The following is a 17,740-nucleotide window of genomic DNA, read 5'->3' as shown; positions in this document are numbered from 1 at the left end:
GTCTCTTAAAGTGACATACAAAATATTTTGCACAAAGAAGTCTTTTATCATCTTTCCTACATCTGCTGAATTATTTTATAACTTGCAAGCTGCACAAATTATTTTGCTTTGATTATTAAAAAGTAGTTGGTGGTAGAAAATCTAATTTATTTCTTCACAATAAATAACGAAGCTTAGAGCAGCAGGAGATGGAATTGCTGTGTGTTACAGTTTAAGTTACTACTCTGATTAGACCAGTTAATTAAACCTATTCTCATTTCATACATACCTTCACATGAAGTCTAACATTTACGCTTTACAGCTTTTATGTTCACAGATAAACATTATGCCATGTAACTGGCTAACAAAGAGAAAGCCTTGGTCTTTGATTCTGATTCTGAGTTGCATCTTGAAAACTGCTTAGGTGTGTTAGTTGAAAAAAAAAATGCACACAAAAACACAACAGTACTAACTCTTAACTTTTCTTACTCCTAGCGAGAAAGTGATGTGTCTGAGTGTGACTGATACTGAAATCTCCAACTTCTGAGTTACGTGCATTTCAGTCATTTCACCCTCGCTGTACTGATTTTTCATTTACTGGGAGCAAATAACTGAAGGTTAAACATCGATCCTGGGTTTACAAATACAAAGGTTATAATCACAGTATTTAAACCCAGGCATACAGCTAGTTAGGGGGCAATTGAAGGAGTAGAAGAAAGCACTGTTTTTGCAGGTACTCCCAGTTTTCAGTCTCCATATCCCTACCTCATGAAAAGGCAGCTGCCTCTAAAAAAGAAATACAAAAAATAGTTCCTACCTTAACCCCTCAGTTTGGAAGGTAAGACCATGAGAGACTCAAAAGACCAATCTATGTATGATATTATGTACAAGCATTACGGCCTTGGCTTGCACATTTTCTTCAGTGGCTTCATATTGGTAGGACTGTGCATATATTTACCACAATAAGAAACATTTCACCTGCTACCTTCCCACATCCACCATGTTTGTGCCACCGTTTCATGTTTCCTAGAACTACTGACTTGAGGCAGACAAGCTCTTGCTGGCAGCCAGGGCTACTGAGTACTGCCATTCAAAAATGTCATCAGTTATGGCACTGCTTCCAAGAGATTTATCTTTTCCCCAGCACTCTCCTCCCCACAAAAACTATGTGCTCTTTAGAGCTTTATTATTGTATGCTAGAGTTACTCTATTTAAAATCCTATCAAGTTGAGATATCACTATATGCTACCATTTCCTCACAATGCTTTCTTTGAAGAAGGTTCCACAGTTTTTAAGCATATCATTTTTCCTTAATATAATAGAAGCACTTTGCAAGCAGATTAAAAGTACTACAATTTCAAATACAAGGGTAGTATCTGCTTTACTGTGTTCCTGCCTAAGTAAACTGAATGCGTGAAGATATTTTCCCAACTCCACAGTAAAGGAGATGCCTGCAGTAAATCAGATACTGCTGTTTGCTCTGTTACTGCTAGCACAGAGCAACAATGAAGAAAACTAAGCAGAAAACTGCAGTTACTTTTTTCTTCTCCAGAGAACTTTCTAAATATTTAGTATTTAACTTTTAAATGGTGGTGAAGTTTGCTGGAACAGATTCTTAGTAGCAGAATGAAAGATTCATTTTTCTATGAATTTGTGTTTCAGTTGGTTAATTGTAGTGGAGGAAGGATGGAAGTTGTGACTGAGGCTTTTCAAGACTGATACTGGTAAAGGGTTTTGCTCCTCTGGATTCTCTAGTGTATGGTATAAGCACAGGGCACACGTAGTTGCTAACCATGAATTTTCACAAGATTTGCAGAAATTGTATTGTCTTTATGGCATCAATGTCTGTGCTAAGACATAGTTTAATACTTATAATAAATTATGAGGAGCTAGACATACAAATACGCACTTGCTGTGTACTGTTATGAAAGGTTGTTTCCATCAGGAGTCAAGCATAAAGGGAATATAGCATCTCATCATTTGAGCACGTATAACTAAGTGGTACCTCGTAGGATGAAACAATAGTTTAAACCACCTATTCCATAATAATCCATCCACTTGCAAAGGTTACTTTTTTAAAATACTTGCTTTGTGTTTCTGTACTGCATATATCCAAAAGGAAACTCAAAGATTGGAATCAAGTATACAGGCTCCATTGTAAAAACAAGCAAGCTGTTGATCTGTAGTAACTTTGTACCAGTGTATATACAGCAGCAATAGAGAAAAAAAAAAATAAAAATTACATAGAGATTACATTTAATGGAAATATTTTATGGAAGATATGTCTAAAGTCCCAGGAGGGCTTTGAAAAATCTGCTCTATCTGCCTCAGTGTGTAACATTATATGTAATATAGTGATAATGTTGCAGCTTTTCGAACGTGATATTCAGAGGCAACAACTAATATAAATTGCTATTGAGACAATGAATAAGTGCACCAACAATTTATTTCATGATCTCCAACTGTTCATAGAATCATAGAATGGCTTGAGTTGGAAAGGACCTCAAGGATCATCAAGTTCCAAATCCCCCTGCCGCAGGCAGGGCTGCCAAGCTCCATATCTAATACTAGACCAGTTGTTGTATGATTTACCAGTTTTCCTAATAATAGGAGCTTACTAGTGCTCCTGATAAGTACTGGTCATCTACAGAAAAACATATAGGGAATCTATCTACCCTCTGGCATTCTAACAGCATCTCTTTCTTAGGTGAATCAGAAAAAGACCTACTGCCTCTGTAGGTACAGTGTTGTTGTTTTAATTTGTCAAAGGAGGCAACGATATATTGTGAACTTCAGTCATAACTGTTTACAGGTGTAGTTGTAATTTATTTTATGACATAATTAATAGATTAAAAATGTTCCTGAAGATAAACAGCACAAGATACGCTTTAAGAGATAGTGGTGTAAGCCACAGATGCTCAATGGACTTTATCAGTTTTCTGTGAGCAGTCTGCTAGGCTCATCTTCTCCAGTACTTGCTTCATTTCCCTCCAGCACTATCTTTGTGCAGCATTTGTACAAGAGTTTTCAGAAAATGTATCACTAGGCAGACCTGTGTCCCTCTCAGTCAGTAGATAACAGAAGTAGATAACAGGGGGAAATACTTAGCTGGGGCCAGTGAGACATCTCTATACATTTGCACACACAGTGGTATGTATCACAGTTCACTGCTTTCAGGGTCTAGCGTTTCATTTGCAGGTTTATTGGGGACTAGGAGTTCTGAGCCAAGACCTCCTTTCCTTGTCCCTCTTCCAACCCAATTGCACTCCAAGCTATAATTAACACACAGAGACCATGATGTACAGCAACAAGTCTACAACTTTTATAGGTGTATGGCAGTCACACCCAGTCTCTGAACAAATTTGGATTTTAACCAATATTTTGGATTATATTTTATATCAGAATTGTGCTAAAAATCAGCTTTACAAGAGTGAAAAGAGTGCAAATACTCCATTTGCTTTGATTCCTAGCATTAAAATCATACTTCAGTTAGCAAAATGTGAACCACAGCTAAGCATTCTAGATTGGATTTTTCTCAAGCTGAAGAAAGTATTTTGGCTGCAGGTGATAAGAACTGTGAAGTCTCAGAGCAATCAAGGGAGTTCTTTCCCCAGGGTCATTGACAGTTTCACCAACTAGCTGAAACTGTTGCACAAAGGTTTCAATCTCTTACACTGGGACACAGTGGGTGTCCGATACTTCAGGAAGTACTGGATATTTGTTGCAGTTTCTAAGATTTTAGCGAAAAACGTGTTCTCAATAGCAATACTGAGAGTTCTAATGAGAAATCAGAGCCTATTATTGTGTGCTATAGAAACATAGTCCTTACCCTAGGTGTAAAAAAGGAAGAAGAAACAAACAAAGAAAAAGAAGGATTAAAGAGCAGGGAAGACAAACACTGTGTGGGTGGAGAGCTGTAAGTTCAGCTCATTGCTCATCTGTACTTTAGAATTTTAAGTCTTATCAGGTTAGCATTTCTTCTTTTTACATTTAACAGTAAATCTGTCAATCAAATGCAGGATTGGGCCTACTGTTTGCTGAAGTTTGCAACCTAAATTAATTGCAAATTGATTTGAAAACCAGTCATAGGTGTGCTGGGCAGAAAACTTGCCTTCATGGTCAAAGGTTTCAGTTTTTGGATGGAAGCAACAGTAAACTCACTTTGAAGACCTTATAAAAGCTGTCTCTACACAATCGTTTTTGCTTTCATCTTAGATAGATTATGATTCAAACAAACCACATTATACACTACAGCTTCATAATATTGAGAAAGACCAGACGTCTTTCAGAGAATTTGGCACCTTACATTTGTTGCCACCAGAGTTATAAAATCTACTTTTGTAGAAAACTGCCAAAATATTTTTATGCCTTATGTTGACATCATAGTTTTTTATTCGGAATATAGGCTTCACCTATTCTGATTTTCATGGCCATGCCACACTACTTAACAAGGTTTAAACAAAGTAAGGGAGGTAGATATATCAACTCAGGGAAAAACAGATTGTTTAGCTGAAATTTTAATCCTGCCACACTAAGTGGTGACAGTGAATGAAGAGAATAGTACAATTTCAGATTTCTGAAAGGGTAAACCCCATGATTGCCATCGTGTCTTTGGAGGTTTTCCTTTGCACCTTCTGCCAAGATGGGACACAGAAGGAAGATTAGGAAGAGGTCAGATAGAAATTTTGGAAACAGAAGAAGCATCAGGATACTGTAAAGATGTGTATAGATATGTTTTTCAATTAGTTATTACATTTGAGACCTCTCTACATTTAAACTATAAAAGGAACATAAATAAAACCTCTATACATAAGGAAAAAAAAAAAAAAATAAGCACAAACATACCGTAAGGAGAAAAGAAGGAACAGAATTTATGGAGTTCTTCATGCTTGGAATTCTTTGGCTTTCTGTTAAAGAGATACGTGATGCATGCAGCATGTGAATTTATACAAGCCCAATCTGAATCTTCAACAAAAGTATGAGAGAGCATTAAAAAGTAGAGTGCCAATGGTTGCATCCTTTCTCCCACTTTAACAGTGGAACGCCTCTGAAACTGTAGAACTGTCTTTTAAAACTGTATTATTCTTAGAGGTCCCACCTACTAAGTCTCACTTCAGAACCCAGCCTTTTTGCTTAGGGTTGCTGACACGTGCTTGATATTTCATTTCAGTTCAAATCCACATAAATGTTTTTTTTATTTTTATTATTTTATTTTTTTAATTTTTTTTTTAATTTTATTTAATTTCATTTTTTGTGAGCAGCACTGCTGTTCAGATCATTGTTTGTGGCTGGGGACTGATTGAAAACCCAGCACTCTAACACAGTTACACTTCCTACATCTTTCAGACCTGTGAAAATTCATAGTTGAGATAAAACTGAGAACCATTCGTAATTACTGCGTACTCCCTGGTTCCAAGGTTTTTTTGTTACAGAATCGTGAAATTCTCCCTTTTATGTGAAATAAAGCAGCTAACAGATACTTCAATGGTGGAGATACCACTGAAATGCAAAAACAAAGCATGAAAATGAACAAGATACTCAGCAGTCATCTTAATCCTTCCATCTATAGTCAGCGGACACTTTTTGGTGCTCTCAGTTTTCATATATGTAGCAGCAAACAGAAACCCTCGACGCTCAGTCTCTAAGTTGGAGTCACATCACCAAATGTCTGTTCCCCAGTATAATTCAATGTTAAAAGAGGAAAGATCCAGTGAATTATTAACAGCCAGTCTTTGAGCAGCCTAGAAGATACCACTTGCCAGAAAGTGTTAGATGCATTACAGAGAGACCTTTTGGCTTTATCAGCAGCATCAGAAAAGTTTAAGGACATGGGAGAACAGAAAAATTGACATACTAAAAGAAAATGTTCTTACTTCCCATGTCAAAGTAAAGAGGAGCCTGAGGATTTTGCTGTTCCTTTGTAAACACAGCTGAGCCTCATCCCCTCACGCTTACCTTTCCCTAAACAGCTGCTTCTGTTCTGGGGAGGAATTCATCTGGATCTAAACAAATGCACCTGCAGTTATGACTTACAGGGTGCTCTGTTAAGGCAACCATGAACTGTGCTGTTAGGGTTTTTATTTTTGTTTGTGTTGATTTATATCAAAAAGTCTTTATTCCTCAACTGAACTCGTTCCAGCTCTCTCTCTGCTGCCCCAGAATTCTCTTAGTAAACCTGCCCAGCAGCATAGAGAATTCCCCAGTAAGGGGTTGGCATGTTGCATTGTCTGTTTTTGCTCTGAGCAGGTCTGTGCTGTTTGATGGTAATAAACCAGCAGCTGTCTGGATTATGATCAGTACATACAGGATGACAGACTGAGAAGTGACTCTGTTAGGTCAAGCATTGTGCAAACACATGATAAAAGACAGCACAGTTTAAATAAACAGTGGAAGGATGGAAGAAATCCCCCTATAATAGGTAGAGAGGGAAAGCACAGAAACTGAGAGATTTCCTTCAGGTTACAAAGGGATTTACAGGGAATACAGATTATAAGAGTCCTTGTCTGCTGTTTTACATGTGCAAAAATTTTCTACCACCTTTCTTCACATAGTCTTGGTAAAGGTTACTTGAAGTTTTGAGTACATTAAAAGCTCATGATCATGCCCTTCTATTAAGTTGAACAACTGATTTAAGAAAAAGTGTTAAGAGAGTTGGTTACATGCCTTGCAGCCTATGCTAAGATCTCATTATCCCTGGGCGAGCTGTAGAGCAGCACACTGGGCAAGGCAGCACTTGGAGGAAAAACAGTACTCACAGGATGGGTATTTAGGTAATGGATGCTGGAGTGCCCCAGCACCTCCATAGGGATGCTCCCACCTCATCCTGTATTGGGGCAATTCCATGGCTTCTCTACGAGCAAATTTCAGCCAGGTTGGATGTTAGGAAAAATTTCTTGTCAGAAAGAATAGTTAAGCATTGGAACAGGCTGCCTGGGAAAGTGATTAATCCACTTCCCCTGAAGGTGTTCAAGAAGAGTGTAGATGTGGCATTGAGGGCCATAGTCTAGAGTGGTCACAGGCATGGGTTTATGGTTGAACTAGATGATCCCAACTTTATCTGCTCTTATTCAGTGCATCCAGAAGCACAGTGAGATCCACAGCAGCTTAGACATGGCAACATTAGTACATGTTGACTCATCTCTACAACATGCAGACATCTCTACAACATTTCTAGTTGCTCTACAACTACCTGAAAGGAAGTTATGGTGTGGTGGAGGTTTGCCTCTTCTCCCAGGTAACAGCGGTGGAACAAGAGGAGATGGCCTTAAATTGTGTCAGGGGAGGTTCAGTTTGGATATTAGGAAGATTTTCTTTTCAGAAACTGTGGTTGGGCATCAGAACAGAGTGCCCAGGGAAGTGGTAGAGTCCTGGAGGTGTTTAAGGAAAGGACAGATGTAGTACTTAAGAACATGGTTCAGTGGGCATGGCGGTGATGGATTGACTGTTGGAAGAAATGATCTTAGAGGTTTTTTCCAACCTTAATGATTTTATGATGAAAAGGCAAGTTATCTATTGTTGACTGGAAACATAGAATTTTCAGTGCCAATCTATTGTCCTTGCTGACAAGGCAGTCACTGCCACTCTTCTCTTCCTCTATCGCAATGACTAATCTCTGATGAAGACCAGTAGGATAGCAGCTAGCTGGTGTGGGAAAGACATTCATCTTTGGCACCAGCAAAGATGGCCCTGTTCAGCTGGTGAAATGGAAAAGTCTGACATTTCTGAACCTCCTCTGTGAAAATCTAAGCCTAGAGGGAAATTACAGTCCTTCTAGCAATGATCTATTTCACTCAAGCTTGTTGCTGATTCTATTGTAGGAAGGAAATCAGATGAACGAAGCAGAGTCAACCACTAGGTAAACTATGGTAAAAGTCAACTGCTTGCATTCAGCCTTGATTTAAATATTTCCAACTCCAGTGAAATCCAGTAAAGAACATCAAATAAAACTGTTTGTCTAGAACTAATCAAGAGATTTTGTTAGAATATATCAAAGCACTGCTGTAACGTGCCTCTCTCTTGGCATTGCTATGGGATATCTTTCACAGTGTCCCAGTGCCTGGCACATTCCCAGAGAAACATGGCACACACCTTCCCTAGTCCTGCATGCCTCCACCCAGGTAATGTTCTGAAGCATTTGCTTGTTTACTGAACAAATGATCTATAGCCAAACCAAACAATAAAAAGCAACATTTTCACTTGATGCTTTTGTTTCATTTAGAAGCAGGCCCACATGAATTATGGTGGCAAAATGTTTAAATTTATTGATCTGAGTATCTTCACAGCACTCTGTCTTAAGGAGAGCACATACAGGGTAGAAATGTAGATGTATTTAGGGGGAAGATTGGTTCCCCTTAAAACAGCTCATCTGGAATGAATGAGTTTGTTAGTACTGAGGAGAAAAAAATAAAAGCTTATGTTTTCTATTTGGTAGGAGCAGATTTTTTTTTTCCCTACAGGCTTGATTGCAACAGGATGAGGACCAGAGTAGTCATCAACTAATTTTGTATCATAGCAGGCCTCCTAATTCCCTTTGGCCTGCTCTTCTTCCTCTTGAACATTGAATGCTTTAATTGTTGTGAGTGTGGTTTATCGATCGTAAACAGAAGGTAGTGTTAATAGTCAGAGGAGGTCAGAGTATCCTTAGGCCACTCTAGAGAGGACCTGTAATGGATTAAAGATCTGATTGCGCTTCAATTAAATCAAAGTTCCTTTGATTTTAGCGGTAATATTCTTAGCCAGAATAAGGGAAAGGCACATTATTTTTTTTATCTAAAAAGAAAATTACACTCTGTAAAAAAGGAAAAGCTATTATTTGTAAAGTCAGCATGTTAAGAATGTGATCTACCTCTGGTTTTTATTTGTTTTATATATTTACATTTGACTCAATTTAAAAGTCTGACTACAGCAATGTGCTCAGGAAATAGTAGTATTTCATAGTGTACAGTCAACAAATGTACAGTTGGAAGAGTAGCATGGCTAGGATGGTACTTTACAGGTGTTATAGTTAAAAAGATTATTGTGGTGGAAAAGAGTCAATCAAGGAAGAAATGCTCACCCGATCTAGGCTTGCAGCAGAAAACTCCAAAAATGAGGGATCTCCAGAAAGAGATCCTTTCCAAGTGGTAGTGAGACCTTAAATGGGGTCCAGTCACACAGCTGAATTGCCTTCACCTGTGCTCCCAAAGTTGACTCAATCCTTGCCTCAGGTGATTGCCTCAACCTGCTTTGGCAGGGGGGTTGGACTCAATGATCTCTGGAGGTCCCTTCCAACCCCTACGATTTCTGTGATTCTGTGATCAATCAGTGGTTCAGTCAATGACTCAACAGTTCCCATATACATAGAATTTTTTTTTTTTTTCCCTGTAGAGAAGTGGACTCTTGAGAGCAACTTCAGTCCATGTAAAATAAAATACTTGATTTTTTTAGCCTCATTAGAACCTGTAAAAATGAAGACTAGAAGATCACAGGGTAAAGGGTTAGTAACAAGAAATGTCCCTATAGCTTATAGAGGTGTCTGAGAACACCTCATACTGTAGTTCAGTGAGCAGTGTCCTTTCTGTACAGTTCCTTAGTTCTCCTGTGAGGGATGGTACCACTGTCTACTATCATTGTCATTTTCTTATTATTGCAGATGAAGCCTATGTGAGACTGAACTGGTAAGATCAAACTGTTCAATTGAATTTAGCTACAATTAGCATCATCATTTACAGCAAATCTGTTGCAATAGAGTACTGTGTACTGTTGGTCAAAACGGGCAATTAGAGCAATGATTCCAGAGGCTGTCTCCTCTCCAGTGTACAATCTGTAGTTATAATCTAAAATTATGTATTTTATGTAAATTATCAATACTGTGTGTAATATTGCAGTGTCCTACTTACTCCAAGGACTCCTAGTATGTTTTCTCTGCAATTAAACTGTATTAACATCAAAATGATGCTGTATTTTTGACCAATAGAACACACGACTACTTGCTGTTCAGAAACATAATGAAACTGCTAACTCAGGGTCTAAATTTGCTATGTGAAATAGGCTGAAAATACTGTTTACTGTTTTGATAATAATTCAAAACTCAGCTTATTCTTGAATTAACTTCACTGCATACATCTGTGCATTTTTTTCTATTTATTCTGAAATAAATGTGTATTTGATATGTATATTCCTAAAGTTAATGTGCTTAAATACTTTCTTGAAAATAGCTTAATCTTCAATATTTCCCAGCAATCACAGTTCTGTCGTCAGAGAGAAGGAAAGAAACGTATCTTTGTATGTACTGCACATGCTTATGTATATGAAAAATAAACATTCTCACTCCCAAGTAAAACCAAAAACAATGTTAAGAGCAGCTCTCATGCTCAAAGCACAATTGCAAACATTGTTCAGTTATGAGCTCTCGATGTTCTTCTCAACATCAGCAATCAATGTGCCAGGACAATGCACGGAAGACCAAAATGTCTGGGCCAGGAGACCACAAAAGCTTCTCTGTCTTGTGCATGGGAGCTGAAAACATGCTTTCACAGTGCTGCAGCACATGCTGACAGCCTGTGTAGAGTTCAGAGCTGTCAGCAATCTGGCAGATGTTGATGTACAATGAGAGCAAATCTTGTTTAATCCTTGGTTAAGGAGCTACTATAACTGTTAATTTTCAAAAATAATGGTATGCATGTGTCAAAGACATGAGATAATCACAGACTGCTCAGTGGCTGTATAAAGTGTGCTAGCTGAGTCACTGAAAAGGTCTTTGTGCTCTTTCCAGGAGGAGAAGGACATCTCTTCTATGCTTATAAATAAAACACAAGACCTATCCTATTTCCTCTCAAAAAATAATCATTCCTGCAGTCAATCATTTTTGCAAGCAGGGATTTGAAGCCTAATAATTAATAACAATGGAGGTAGTTCTTTTTTTAAAAGATGAAACAGCGTGCTTCTAAGTGCCCAGTTCTCAAATTCTCACAGTTATTGGGAAGAATTAGATCTTTGTTGGGTAAAAGAGCTTCAGAGTAACAAACAAACAAAACCCCACACTCAACCTCTCATTGCATTGTCCACCTAAAGAGGAAAGTATCTACTATTCTTTACGAAGGTTTTCTAGACATCTGTGGGTGCACTGAGCAATAATGTCAGAGATAAGAAAATCAATTTTGCATATAACGTACTGTTTCGTAATTTTATTTTAAATGAAATGACATCCAGATACAGCCCGGTTATTTAAGAAAGGATTTAAATGAATGTTTAAGGCTGAAAAAACTCCCTGAATTAATTGATTTAGCTTCTCTTTATTTTTTGCCAATATTATTATGAGCTCAGACAAAATTCACTCTTTTGCATTACTCAGATTCAAAATCACAATCATTTTTTAAAAAAGTAAAAAATAACTAAAATGTTCACTTTCCAAACAATCTTATGAGATCAACAAAAGTATTGAAAAGCCTTCATTAAAAAGCGACATTGACTTGATTTACTGCTCTACAAATTGTTTAAAACAAGCATTCTAGGATAAATGCTTAAAGCAGCGCTATAGATTTAGCAGGATTTTTCCTAATGCCCGTAAGGAGACTTTTCTGGCAAAACTACAACTTAAAAAAACATACTTTGAAAATGTACTCTTAAATTCACCAGAATACAAAAAAGAAGTCCCAAATAACTGTGTCTGAGAGAAAATTATTATGTGGTGCTTCCTCATACTCCAAATTCCCAGTAATGCTGCTAAAACAAGGAGTTTCCATGCTGATATTTGACTGAGAGCTGTTTAGAAAATGAGTTGGAAACACATCCTGTACCTAACAATGTGAACAAATTCCAAGGGACTGCTGAGTAAGGCAACCAAGGCAAAGTATGGCTTAAGTGCAGTCTAGTTAAGGCAGAGTAAGTATTTTTGAAGCTGTTACTTATGCTTCCACTAAAAAGTAGTTCCCTAAAATGTGCACGGGAGCTTCAGTTAAAAAGATCTGGAGCTGGAGATGGTTTGCATAGAGAAACCTAAGGAAATACATTAAAATGAGTTAGAATCTAAAAAAAAAAAAAAAATCCACCGCAAAACACCTTCATATTCTTACAAGTGTACAATCCTAAACTCCAATTATAATATCTAGATCAAGGATAGGAAACAAACGTGTTAAGAACAGCTTTGTCAAAATATTCATCTCTTGTTTGCCCCTTGCAAGACAAAGCTCTGGATCAGGCATCATCTGAAATTCTACACTGGCCAAATTATGCACAAAATTATGCTGACCTTACACTAAAGGAGTTTGTTTGGCATTGGTTTGAATGGTTAAGGAAAGGCAGAATTTGGCCCATCTTTGCACAGTAAAAGAAATTGGTCCACTTTTGTGAAGAATTCATAGATTACATATTTCCTACATGAAAAGCCCCACCCACCTCACTTGACAATTATCACTTATCCTATCCAGCACTGAGAACTGCTAAGTTATTCATATAAATATATCAAAGCTCAGGAAAGGATAACAACATCTGCATCGTGTTGTTGCATAAGCTTATGCTTAAAAATACTAGAAAACAGTTGTGCACTGATAATTCTTTGGCTTGAAGCTGAAGCTCTCTTGAGTAAATCAGTATTTCCATTTGTTGGAGTCCCAAGCCAGGAACCAGCCTGTGAAGGTTGGGGGCTCGTGCCCCTGCTTCACAATAACGATGGGGGTTCCCTTATCTCTGCCAGAAGGGTCTGTTTCAATATAACGTTTGGCTAAAAACAGGGGGAAATAAAACATGTAAAATATTAGTTAATTCCTTTGGCATAAAAAATACATCGAAAGCTCAAGAGAAAGAACCCAGAGCTATTATAATAAGGTATTCCATTCATTATTTCAAAGGCAATGAAATGATCAAGTAATTGCTGATTTCTCCCAGCTGCCAGTGAAAGAATTTTCCACAGGAGTCAAACAGTGATTATTACTCTGGTCAGTCCACTGCCATACAACCGTGTTTTGGTTTTTGATCAGGAGAACACATTTACTGGTGCTGTGCAAATTCACAGGCTTCAGTCCCATTTTTGCCATGTAAAAGCTTCAAATCTGCATTCAGTACAGATCCCCTGACGTCTCAGTGTAACATCAGTACCTAATGGAAATGCAGGCAAGGCAACCTTAGCTGCTTTGAGGAAATGCCTGCAAGCAGTTTTAGCAGGAATTCCATCAGGAAGGCTCAGGTATAAGAAATCACACCAAAGATGACAGGATTTTTTAAGGAGGTGCATTCCAGGTAAATTATCTTGATTTGTCCTGCAATAGGAATTTCCTCCTCCAAAGGTGGCAATACAGACAGTTGGGGATATGTTGGCACTCCTTTGACTATACATTGTAGGGTTTGGGTCAGTAATACCTCATTTTATTTTCAGTGCAGTTTCTTTTCATTGAGCTCTCCTATAATCACTTTAAAAAGCTCTGATTAATTTTTCTCTTCATAAATTTACAGATAAGAAAGATATATGAGTTTTAAATTACATTTAAAGGAGAAAATAATCTTACCCAGGATTAAATCCTAATAAGTTCAGTAACTCTTTTAAACAACACTGTAAACACAACTACATTTTTTCTTCAATATCTTTTCATTTGGTTAAGCACTATTGATGCTACTTCCCTCAGAATCAAATCCAAAGTGATTTGATTTACCAGATTTAACGGATTCCTGTCGTTCAGTTTCATTAGCATCTTTCCCAATCCAGACAAAAACCTGCAAACAGAGGAGAGAAAGCTTAAGCTTTTCTGTTTTTATTAGGATTTTATGTGCAGTAGGCAAAACACAAAACAGTTGATTCCACTAGGAGAAATAATATATTCTATGAAAGTACTGCAGAGATACACAGGTCTCATAAACCAGAATTAATGTGTGTTTTTTTTTCCCTTGCTAGAGAATGTAGATCTATACTCAACAATTTCACCTCTCTCTTTTGATGCTGGAATGCCAGACTTGATGCACTCAGATGAAAGGAACTCTAATTACCTTTTCCGTGGTCATCTTTTCCAAGTTTGCAAGAAAACTGCTCTTTGGGTATAGGTGAAAGTGCTGAACAGGAGCAGCCTGGATCAGGCTCTGTATATGCATCATATGCACTTGTACCCTCAGACAGATGCTACTCAGGATACTGAATACTTCACTGAATAACCCCACTTCCAGAGCCTCAGTCTGCAATCTCCACTTTTTTTTTTTTTCTTTTTTCTTTTTTTTTCTTTCTGCCAAGGATCCTTTTGGAAATCAGCTTCTTTTCCCAAATCTCTTCCATTCATATCTGAGTCAGTATATCCCAACACCTTCCTACCCAGCTCTTAATACTGCCTTCCTCTCTGCTCCTTCTTGTATGGGCCTTGCACATTCCTTTGCATTTCCTAAAATCTCAGCCTTTTTCCCTTGAAGGTTAGGCTGAAGAAGACAGGTAAAGCATGATATTCTCCCCATTTCCCTCCAAGGTGCAGAGAAAGAATAGAGAGAATGTGAGACACAGATGTGCTATCCACAGTCACAGTATGCCTGCCATGTAAAAATCTCTCAATGTTTTCAGTTTTCTCTGAATCCGGGAAAATGATGGAGATTATTTCTGTCACCCTCAACTCAGATCTTCTGAAGAAATCTATGTAAAGGTCTAGTGTTTGTCCCCTTCTCTAAAAAGATTTTTTTTCATGGGTAATGCTGCTATATTGATTTTGTGGCTTTTTTTGCAATAACCTTCTTTCTTAAAATTAATAAATCTTAGGGATGAAGTCAAGAATCCTTTCGAGAGCCTCAATCCTGGAGTTTATACTCTTGCAGCCTCCATTGGTCTTAATGGGAAATGTCTGCTGTGGTGTCACATTATGCTTAGAAATTCGGTCACGTATATTCACACTAGAACATCATAGAACTCAGAAAATGCAACTCCCAGTGATACAATTTAAAGAAAACAAAACCTCTTTCATTCTCAGAAATATGATCTTTCCTCCCATCTTACATGCAAAGTTGTTAAGAATAAATTCTTGTTACCACAAAAAAACAACAGTGGTAAAGTACACAGCTTACCTGCTCCCAAGCATCTAGTAACATGACATCATCTTCAGCCAAATCGTCCTGAGTGAATTCTCCTGGGACCTCCTCAATCTAAAAAGGACATTCTGGTGGGTATTTTTTGCTTTTGCCTTAATGACTTCTCCGATTTTGGACAGACCACAGATATTTTTTAAAGAATAATAGGAATTGTGACCATTGTGAATTAGGACTGAAGCTTGCCAGAAGGAGAAGACAGGGAGACTTCCATAGTGTGACTTGTACCAAACTAACTAAACCAATTTTACAGCTGATGTATTCATGCAGCTTACATTCATTAATAAAGATACTACTCTGATTTGCATTGGGTGAGCTCAGTGGTGAGATACACATGCAAGCATGCTTTCCAGTCACTTGAAAATGAGACATGATAGTTAACTAAGTCATTAAGGATTAGCCCCCAGAGGAAATGCAGACTGCTTGCTTCTTCCAGGGATTTACAGGCAGACAAGAAAGTAGTTTAATTTTCATCTGTATGAGCAGGAAAGCTAATAATGTAGCTAATAGATAGCCTGTTAATTGTAAAGGTCTATCAAGCATTTGGCTATGCTTGGTCGTGCAGGAGTACTAGAGGGATTGGAATCAGATAGTGCAAAAGTCAATCCTTTTTTCCCTCTACCATGATATGATGGCCAGAAGCTCTGAGTGATCTGACCTCCTCGTTGTGGTGAGCTTTAACAGTGGTGAGTCAGGTACTAAGGAATGAAATGGGAGATATGGAATTTCATAGATTTGGAGGGGTTTTAAAACAGAAAACCAAGCTAATAAATAGCTGCCAGCAGGATATTATAGAGAGACTGGTTACTTCCATTGTATTTCACAGGAGTATTTTAAAAGCTTGCTGGAAGAATATGCTTTACTATTCTTATAAGATTTTAAAGTCCTTAATAAAGGATCCTATTTGTATTATCTCTCTCAGTATGAATGAGATTTCTCTTAAGGAAGTTGCAGAGATGGTAGCCAACTATGTTGCCTATCTAAAAATTAGTTTATCTTTTCCAAACAGTAACACCTTTCCAGAATATGGTAAGTAATTAAGCCTAAACCATACGCTTAATATCCAGCACACAGTTCTGGATATTTCTGCTAAGGAAGTATGTCCTCTTACTTTCCTGAGCATAGGCCAGTACCTTAGAGGTAATTACATGTCCTAAATCTCTACAGAAAATTTCAGGCTAATAAGGATTTCTGGCAAGGGTTTAGGATGTTTCTTTTCCTCACCCCCACTGTCAGACACATAAGGGGAAAGGCATTGACCTGCACTTTCTCAGACAAATGATAGCAGACTGGCAATGCTCTGCAAGAACGCAATGCTTTTGACTAGGTAAGTGCCTCATCTTTTTGCATTTGCAAGCCTCTGAGTCCACAGCTAGAGCAGGCTGTGCAGACATCTCCAGTATTAATTCTTCTGTCTCTTCTCTTCTCTGCACTTGAATTGATTCAAAGCATCAAGCCTCAACTCTCTAGCTCTTGCTAAGCACTACTAACTACAAAAAGAAAAGCCAGGTCCCCAAATTAATTTAATACCTGTTGGTTCCCAAGATAAAACATGCCAGAAATTATACTATTAAAGAAAGAGGAAAGTATCCATTATACACTTACAATAAATCTGCCAGTCTTATTAGAACAACCATACAGGCGAGGAGGATGATCTTCAGCCTTTGTCAAAAGCTGTGATGAAGTCTGATATTTTTTTTTACCTCCAAGTGCTTTCCAGAATTCCTCTGAAATACATAATGCATAACTTATACAGCAGTGGATTTAACATTTAATGGTTTTGCATGATATTATTTTAAGAATCCCTGAACAGCATCTTATTTGCTGCCTCAAAGATGAGTGCATTTTCTTACAATTCTTCCTCCAGTTTGTCAGCATAACAATAGAAGTGTCACTTGCAGATTTACGTCTGCAACGTCTTGCTCCCCTCCCAGTCACCAAGGGCTAAGAAAGGATCACATTGCTCTGCAGCACCAGCTGCTGCCCTACAGACTTCCAGGGCACTGCACTACTTCTGCATCAGCCAATTTCAGATAGATTTCCCTTGTAAAATGTTGTATTAGATTTTCAAAGGGAGAGAGTGAGCACATGGTTCTGCTTACAAAATACATAATTGTGAAAAACATTTAGGCTGTATTTCCATACAGTGCTGTATATCCACAGCAACCCCTTAGAAACCAACCTGGTTCCTGGCCTTCATTAATCCTAGCAGTCTGGCACTTAAGAATACTGGCAATGTATTGAGCTCCTTGTTCCTCTTCTCTGTTTGCTCCTTTTCCCATCCAGGTGTAACCAGTATTGTTTGGAAGTTTCAGAACAAAGGTATCATTGGAATTCAGTGACATTGCGTCAACATCAACCTAGAACATCAAGAAAGAAAGAATTTCACTCTTCCCATTTTCAAATAACATGGGTCACTATTTTGAATGCTTGTATAAAACATACATACGGATGTTAGTCAGCTATGCTTTGTTAATTTGAATTTTTCCTGGATTTACACTGACATAAATTAGAGATGAACTTCACTTGAAACTAGGATCTGTCTTGAAGGACAAATCTTAGAACTCTCTGGTAGTAGGAAGGACTGTCTCATTACGGGTTGCTGATTTCTTGTCTGTTATTTGTCAGTTGACTGCTCACTACACATTTTCATACACAGTTTCCTCTGCAACAAGCAGATTGGTTGTAGCCAGTTATACTTTATTCCCTTTGATCCTTGAGATAGGTTGGTCAC

General features: G+C 37.9%; 1 protein-coding gene across 1 annotated transcript in view; it reads right to left on the bottom strand.

Annotated features, from left to right (window-relative positions):
* Positions 1-11,129: 11,129 nt before the first annotated feature.
* Positions 11,130-17,740, bottom strand: part of SCIN (scinderin) — a 46,943-nt gene continuing 40,332 nt past the window's right edge. Inside the window, exons 12-16 of the mRNA XM_085227510.1 lie at positions 17,189-17,366; positions 16,612-16,733; positions 14,986-15,063; positions 13,605-13,665; positions 11,130-12,679 (exon numbers count right to left, since the gene is read on the bottom strand). Coding sequence (XP_085083636.1) covers positions 12,546-12,679; positions 13,605-13,665; positions 14,986-15,063; positions 16,612-16,733; positions 17,189-17,366 — 573 coding nt within the window. The 3' untranslated portion in view covers positions 11,130-12,545. The remainder of the gene's footprint in view (positions 12,680-13,604; positions 13,666-14,985; positions 15,064-16,611; positions 16,734-17,188; positions 17,367-17,740) is intronic.

Source organism: Meleagris gallopavo, chromosome 6, assembly GCF_905368555.1.
Source record: "Meleagris gallopavo chromosome 6, MGAL_WU_HG_1.1, whole genome shotgun sequence".
In the NCBI taxonomy this organism is placed as follows: domain Eukaryota; kingdom Metazoa; phylum Chordata; class Aves; order Galliformes; family Phasianidae; genus Meleagris; species Meleagris gallopavo.
Note: the sequence above shows the minus strand (reverse complement) of the source record. Positions and strands in the feature narration are given on the sequence as shown.